Source organism: Arachis stenosperma, chromosome 9 (assembly GCF_014773155.1).
Source record: "Arachis stenosperma cultivar V10309 chromosome 9, arast.V10309.gnm1.PFL2, whole genome shotgun sequence".
In the NCBI taxonomy this organism is placed as follows: Eukaryota; Viridiplantae; Streptophyta; class Magnoliopsida; order Fabales; family Fabaceae; genus Arachis; species Arachis stenosperma.
In genome coordinates this window covers 130,244,666-130,252,845 of record NC_080385.1, presented here as the reverse complement: position 1 = coordinate 130,252,845, position 8,180 = coordinate 130,244,666, and the positions used below count along the sequence as shown (strand labels likewise).

General features: G+C 33.4%; 2 protein-coding genes across 3 annotated transcripts; one reads left to right on the top strand and one right to left on the bottom strand.

Annotated features, from left to right (window-relative positions):
- The first annotated feature begins 1,090 nt into the window (after positions 1-1,090).
- Positions 1,091-2,111, top strand: LOC130948774 (uncharacterized). The gene has a single exon (XM_057877639.1). It carries the CDS (start codon positions 1,347-1,349, stop codon positions 1,920-1,922), a length of 576 nt encoding a protein of 191 aa, XP_057733622.1. The 5' UTR covers positions 1,091-1,346; the 3' UTR covers positions 1,923-2,111.
- Positions 2,112-2,539: 428 nt separating this feature from the next.
- LOC130948773 (pre-mRNA-splicing factor SLU7-A-like) lies at positions 2,540-7,045 on the bottom strand. 2 transcript variants are annotated; one of them, XM_057877637.1, is made up of 10 exons: positions 6,872-7,045; positions 6,040-6,203; positions 5,796-5,908; positions 4,695-5,108; positions 4,444-4,579; positions 4,045-4,344; positions 3,608-3,824; positions 3,225-3,328; positions 2,960-3,028; positions 2,540-2,857 (listed from the first exon to the last, which is right to left on the bottom strand). In XM_057877637.1, the coding sequence occupies exons 1-10, from the start codon at positions 6,885-6,887 to the stop codon at positions 2,780-2,782; spliced, it is 1,611 nt and encodes a 536-aa protein (XP_057733620.1). In that variant the 5' UTR covers positions 6,888-7,045; the 3' UTR covers positions 2,540-2,779. The 2 variants fall into 2 exon arrangements, with proteins under 2 accessions (XP_057733620.1, XP_057733621.1); XM_057877638.1 differs by lacking the exon at positions 6,872-7,045 and having other exon boundaries at positions 5,679-5,908; positions 6,040-6,169.
- Between the last annotated feature and the right edge of the window lie 1,135 nt (positions 7,046-8,180).

Genomic DNA, 8,180 nt, shown 5'->3' with positions numbered 1-8,180 from the left:
TTAAATCTTTCAAAAATAATAGTTAAATAAAATTATTTTGCAATAAAAAAATTGTTAAAATTAATTAAAAGATATTTTTTATACTTATTCTTTTAAGTTTTAATAAAGTAAAATTCATAATAAAGATCATGTGTGAGCATACAATAGGTCTAACAACTAAAATCAATGAGAAAAGGAGAAAATAAAAATTAAAACAAAAAAGTGATGCCTTTTTCTGTGATTTTGTTTTGGGAAAGTATAGTTTGGTAAGGATCAGTTGCATTCTGTATTAAAAACAACAGAAGCTAGGAGCCCACGCACCAAAGGATCCACATGGAAAACAACAATTTATGGTGGTCTTTGCAGAATTGAACTTTCGTTATTTGCAAATTCAAACTGATCATAGCCCCTCATTGTTGGCATCTGTGCTGTCAAAGACTCAAAGTGATCCCATCATGCCGAAAGTGACACTCTTAATTAGTTGTATATCTGCCCTTTTCTTATTCTAAATTTCGTTTATATTGCAACTTGTGCCCCTCATTCTTGACCGTTGTCTATGACACTAACTATTTTCCACATTTGCTTAATTAGAAATCTTAGTGAATGGGGGCACTTCTGTAGTTCAACTGACAAATCATGGGTCAATTTGGCACCACAAGAATAAAATGGTAGGTTGTGTGTGATACTAACTAATATAATAATGAATGAGTTTTATACAAAAAAATTAATTATTAAATTAAGTATTATATATTTGTGTATAAATATATGTATTATTTATTTGATTTTTAATGTGTATTTTATCCGCATAACAAAGTTGTAAATTTTTATGCTTGAAAAACCCTCAAAATGAAACAAATTAATTTTATTCTATTTTTAACTTAGTTTGAATATATGGTGTGAGACTCTGAGTGAATCAACAATGATAAGATTGCAACCAATTTATCAAATTATTTGAAATCGAAACCAATCAACTATATTTAAATTCAACTTAAAGCATGAGTAGATTTTTAGACTATAAGCAACATAAATTAAAAAAATTTCAAAATAAAACCAATTATTGTTTGGATAACCAATATTATTATTTAGACCAAAATAAATAATTATTGAAGACATTTTTTGGAGTTAGATAAGATTCCAAACATATTCTTTAGGGTACTTGGGAAGAAAGCAATTATATAAAAGTAGTGTGCATCAAATCAAAACTTCATCACAAGGAAGAACCATTTCCAACTCATTATATTTGCTTTTGTAAACAAAGCCTTAGTTCATTTCATTTCCTATCCAACCACTTCCCTTTCGAAAACTCTTTCTTTCATCAACCAACAGGAAAAGAAAGAAAGAAAAACTTTGTTGTTGTTGCAATTGTGATGTCAAGCTTGAAGATAGGGAAGAAGCTTCAACCTGCAAAGAAAGCATGGAGGAGCATCTCCAAAACTGTGCAATCAAGGGTCAACAAACACAACATACAAAAGAGTATCAAGAACACCCTTCATCGCCTCATCGCCATATTTCACCATCTTTGTCACCTCATAACACGTAGCCGTGGCCATCATCGTTCGCTCACTACTACAAGAACACCATATGCTGCTTCTTATTATGGTAGGAGCATACCTGCAATTCACATAGATGATCTCTTTGCCGAGTCTGCTTCTGCTTCTACTTCTGCTACGAACGTTCGTGTTCGTGCCAATAACAATAATATTGGTACATCGCCTGCACGAGGCGAAGCAAGCCGAGGCAAAAGGGTTGTCGTTGAGAAGAAGGAATTGCAAAGGGACATAGATACTATTGAGGATGCATGGAAGGTTGTGGTTGCTAAGTCACCAATGCTTCAGGTTGATGAGAAGGCTGAGGAGTTCATCTCTAAGTTTCATCTTGATATGAAGATTCAGAAAGAGAACTCTTTGCTGGAATTTCAAGAAATGCTAGCTAGAGGGGTCTAAAAAAATTGTTTTGTTATGAAGCATGATTACTTGGGATTGGTTTTATTGTTGTTCATTTTTTTAGATGACTTGAAGTTATTAGTAGTCACCCACACAGAGTGGTTTTGCCCAAAAAAACTTGTCAAATGTATAGATATATTATAAGAGATTGCAAGGGATAACTTCTTTTTCTTTTTTGTACTCTGTTAAGTGAAGTGTGTATACATTGCATTAAAATATGAATTTTTTGTTTGTATTTAGTTGTTTTTTCATGATGCATACCCTTCAACAGCAACTCATGCTCACTCTGAGGTTTCACCTGCCGGTTGCTAGAATAATTTTGTCCCTGATATTCAAGAATCAAACTTCTAATTATTATATCTGTTAAATAAAGATAAGCTAAAGTCTAAGGGCTTCACGGGAGAACTAAAAACTAGTGCTGTTGGCATTGTCATGAACTTAGAATGTTAAAAAACTTGCAATAATTTCATTCAGAAATTAAAGTTGTGAAGTTTGAATATTTAAAAATAACAAATTTATTTTTAATCATCATTATTGTAAATAATTAATAGGCTTAGTTAGGAGTTGGTGTGTATAAAGAAAGAATAAAATAAATTAGTTAGGAGGAGGTTGATCAGTTGTAACAAATAAATGGTATAAGATCTTTCAGTCTTCCTTAAATTAGTGTAATCCTTCTAGGGTTCCTAGCAAAATGCCATTGAAACTCTCCTCAAAGATTCCTTTTGTCTATGACATTTACAAAACACCAACCGATATTGGAACCAAAACAATCAACATTGGCTGTTAGTAATTTTGTTTTGTAATATTTCTTCCAAACTGATATAATGATAGCAACAACCACTTAAGGACAAGACAACCTAATGCAGAAAATCTTTCATTGGATCATCATGATGGACCCTTTTCATCCTATATGCCTCCATCTCCTCAGGAGTGACCTAGAAAAATCATTACAATGTCAAAACAGAAAAACAAATATCCAAAGATGCATAATGTAATATGGATTAACAGTTAAAACACAAACCATACGGAAAATTTACCTCATCATTCCATCTAACATTATACTTGCGCTTCCTCTCATCTTTTTCCTCCCTCTTTCTTTCATCCTCCTAACCAAACAAAAAGTTATTTATTTGACTTGTTAAGATAGTGAAGTTAATATCAAAAACCAACATATTTTCCAAAAGCCAAATCTCAATGCTTCTTTGCCACTGATATACAAACTCTCTTACAAGGAATCTAAATGGTTGCAATTAATGATAAAAGAATATTAAGAAAAAATGGAAAAAAAATATCAAGACTAACCTTTTTAAGGGCATCGGCAAGTTTTTTCTGATCCAGGACAAGGTCAGCAGGCACATCAGTTCCCCAAGCAGCAAGCTTTTTCTCCTCTGCTTGAGTAGGAGTATCTGCATTTATTTAATTTTTTTTTGAAACTCAGACATGAGATTACAGGGATTGCTATTTATTAGATTAGTTAGATTAGATCATATGATCATTTAAGAACTTGAAATAACAATATAATTCAAACAAATAAAAGGAATTTCTGTACACAGATCATGTAGAAGAAAAACATTGAGAGATAAATAAAAAGAATACAAGTTTCATTCTAATTAAGGGAACATTAGAAATAAGAATATGATAGCACATAAGAATGTTCTAAACAGCGGATAAATAGGAAGACTTGCCTTCAGATGCTGCTTTATGTTCAATGTTTGCCTTCATTAAATCTGCTGCTGTCTCGGCAGCTTCAATTCCTGCTGCCCCAGTGCAGTAGCTGTTTCGTATGGTTTGTTTACAACATTTGTAGCCCCATTGGTGATCCTTCCACCAGGAACCCCATACGCTAGTGTGATTATTAATATATACATCTTCTTCATACTTGCTTTTTGGCAGAGAGGTCTCCTACATATATGAAACGAAAAAATTCGAACAACATAAATCTTTTCCCATCACTTGGCAAATCAAAATGATTAAAAACACTATTTTCAGAAAGCATAATCCAAAAAGAATCTTACTGAACTTAAATTTTTTTAATGGATGATACCAAGGAAAAAAAAAAGTATATTAAATAGCGTAAGTAATAAACATGAAGAGAAGGGATAATTTCCATATCAAATCCTACCAGGCCTTTAATGACTCTTCCAGCACGATCATATTCAACTTGTCTCTCTGTTTGTCCTAAAAGAAGCTCTTTTGGAAGCTCTTCTTGAGTTGCTGCATTTCCATACTTCTCCATTATGGCAGCCTTTGTTTGTGACTTCAACTTCTCTTTGATTATCTTAAAATCCTTAAACAGCAATTCAGCTTGGGAAGGTGCAGCTTGCAAGTGGATATCTTGCCCTTTCTCAAATGCCTCCCAAGCATGAACATTAAGTTGCTTGAACTCTAAAGCTTGACCACTTATTCTATATTGGTTGTCTCCCTGTTTAAAAGGAGCAAACACAAAAAATTAGTTAAATGTTTCCAATGCTATATGGATCTCAGTATCTGACAACCAAATAAAATCTCTTGCGATACTCACACCATAGAATTTCTCGTTAGGATCTGCATCAGGAAGGGGGTCCTCTCGCATGGAACGGGTCTTTGGATCATAATAAGCTGAATTGACATCAAGATTTAAAAGGTATTTGGCAATGTCCTCCCGGATACGCAAATTTCTGAAGCAAGGGTAAGGTTCCATAATCAATAGCAATATCAACATAACAGTGAAACTATGAGAAAATAAACAAATAGGAATACAAACAAAAACCGTGATGTAAACTGTAAACACACCTTACAGTTCCTGTACTGCCACCTCCAGTAGTTCTAACTCGCTTTTCAACCTTGGCAAAGTCCATCTGTTTGCTCTCATCAACTTTAGCCTCATCATCCTTCAGGGTATCTTCATCCTCATCATCATCACTAACCTCATTTTCTCCTTTTTGTTTATTATTTTTCTCTTCCAATTTCCTTAACTGCTGTTCTTTCAAGTACTTCCTCCGAGCCTCATCCCTTTGTTCATATTTTTCAATAACACGAGCATAGGTTGCTGGATCGAAACCATTCCACCGATCCCGCTTGCCATCATAATCAAGTTCAAATGTTTCTATTTTCTCATCAGGAGCAATATGCATGTTGGTCCATTTTGCTCCAATCTTTCTAGGTCGCTCCATGCATGATTTCACATTATGAGTCATTGCTCCACAGCTTAAGAGTAAAAGTAACCAAAAAGTTAGTGGGTTTCTCTATTATTATTTTCTGTGTAGTCTTAAAAATAGAAATACTGTGTTTTTTCAACTAATCAGATCTATTAATATGAATAGGCTACTAAGCTGGCAAAGGTGAGCAATTCTGTTTGATCCAATGCAGACCATATTAGATATTAACATAGGCAACAAATGAAATAAAAAATGGCACCTAAAGTGAAGTTCACATGTGATGTATCTTTGTACAGAAGACCATATTTGAATAGCAAGAGATGAATTAATGAAAGGTTTAGTGGGCTTTGAATAAAGAAAGCTATACTCAAAGGCTACATAACAATCAGGATTTTAGCCCTCACTAGACAATGAAAGCAGCAAACTCTATTTAGATAAGAAAAGTAAGCTTTAATTCATTGTTGACACCTCAACGAAAATAATATTTGTTTACATAAATCAAATCCATAATAGAACAAATAATGCTAAGGGACCCGCGAAAAAGGGTCAGTTCTAGTTAGCATAACACGTCTAAACCATGCTCATCCTTTGCAACTCATTGAAGCTACAGAAAACAAACCTGTGTGCTGTATTCAATTAAAACTCTTCAAGTAGCAAAACGCCATTTCCAAAACAGAAAGCTGCAGAGACATGGAAGAATTAGAAAATCTAGATAGAAACAACTCAAACCACTTACTTTTCACAAGCTCCCTTCCTATACTTGTCAGCCTGAAATATTTTTGCACCTCGATCATACCAAGATTTTGTATAATTTGGATCTGATTTCCATTTCCTTTGATGTTTTAGACTCTAAATAGAAACAAAATAACAAATAAAGAAAGCTACTGAGAATGCAGAGCTTCATCATCATAACAGATTGGGGTGGAACAAAGTTATCGAAGACAGAAGGATGTAGGCATGTAGCTAGTTGTGATGCTTACAGGTTTCTCCGCATTCAAATACCATGGAGCAGAAGACATATACTGGGGTATATGAGGGTTAATCTCTTTCCCATCTTCATCAACCTCAGCTGGAGCAAGCCCTGCTTTACGCGCCTCCTCCAATTCGACTTGTTTCCTGTGGTCCTCTCTAGATTTGAAAGCCGCTGCAATAATAGAGCAGGTATTTAAAATATCATTTAGCTCCTTCACATCCAAGATATCTATAAATTACAGAGAATACCATGAAATAGTAATTACAACCATTGATATCATCTTTCTCACTTGAAAACATTTTTTTCCAGGCAAACAATGCTCTAGCATCATCTGGTTGATAGCTTGGGATACTATTGTCTTTTCACAATTCATCATCATTGAATTGACATTGAATTAAGTTATTGATATCCACAAACTTCCCTTTACGACTAAATTACATGCACATTTTAGTTACAAGCCTAGAAATAAGTTCACGCATTACAAGCTTCAAGACGTAGGTGCTTGGCACAAAGTGATTGAATTTACGACTTCATATTTTGTCCCTTTTCTCTTTCACGGTCTATTTCTGATGTCCCATTCAATTTGTGAAATTCAAATATAACTTGGATAACAGAACACTACTTGTTATCTATGAATGTTCCATTCAATTTTTGAAATTCAAAGTATTTTAAAACAGTTTTGAGAAATACAAGCTCATAATTGATGATGACGTGTTACGGAAGCATTCAAGATTACTCACACACAAATCAGAATGCTAAATCATTTCCCGTTACACCATTTCAAATTCATGACATGCAACAAAAAGACCATGAAATGGAGCTTTTGCAGAAGCGCGTACCTGATGCAGTTGCCATGTCAGATTTTTGAAGAACACGAGAATTTCAAGAACACACAAACGCACACAGCAAAATGATGATTTGATCACGATGGAGTAGTATAGAACCTTCTTCAATGTTCGATTGATTCGATAGGAATAACCGAATACGTAACAACTTTAAGTGGTTTATTGGGCTTGAAATGGACTTGGACCTTGAGCTTTCTATTGGGGAGCATATATGTACTCAAGTTTGTGGGCTACACCGAACTAGCCTTAACAAATATGACCGCAATTTCTAGTAGAAAAGATTAAAATAAAATAAAATTTTAAAAATTGAATTTATAATTAAATCGTTTTAATTATTAGTTTATTAGTTAAAGAGATTTAAATAAATTTACTGTAGTTCAATTTGAATAATTGAGTTATAATAAAATATTATATTAAATAATGTGTTTAATTTTTTTACATGCATATAATTTGTAATATTATAGTTTTTGTTATACAAAAATTAAAAGTAACAACTAAAAAATAATATTTATCAGTTTAATAAAATTTTAATTATTAATATTTTTTTCAAATATCTATATCTCTTTTAACATGCATATTTATTTAAGATTAAATATATTATACAAGTATAAAAATAAATATAATCTATCACAAGAATAGATAAATAAATATTACAAAAAAGCAAATCTTTGAAATAAAAATGTTTTTTATTTTCTATTTTTTTTCTCGATCCAATATTCCCTCATCTTTCTGGATATTTATTAACAAAAAGATAATTTGTAGCCTTAAAAGTAAATGACTAAATAGGCTAATTCTAATAACTCTTTTTCTTTCCGTGTGATATTGAGTTGAATTGAAAGAAGAAAAAAAAAACGAGAGGCTCATAAAATGAGAAGAGAAGGCTGGGCTTCGAAAATTAAATTAATGATAGACATATAGGCTTATTTGAAAGGAAAACTAAGACTCAAAACTAAATTTCAAGGTCACCTTGTAGGCATAGTTAATGCTGCTTATGAGAATCTGAAGAAGCAAGTTCGAATTCTTGCGCCGGAGCTTGACCTTTTCCTCTTTAGCCTGGACAACATTGTTAGGGATGGTAAGATTGTTCCTGATGACCTTGATGATGATAATGTCGATCGCCATTCACTGCCTGCCACCAAAACTTCTGTTGCGTCGACCTCTTTGACTCCCACTGCTGAGGTCGGTCGTCCTGAGTCAGAACTTGATTGTCACATCTTGAACCGGGATGATGGGACAGTGGATGCGGTGCCTCTTCAGACTTGTCCTCCTTCACCCCGTGTTGATGCTGTCGAGAAGTCTTTGG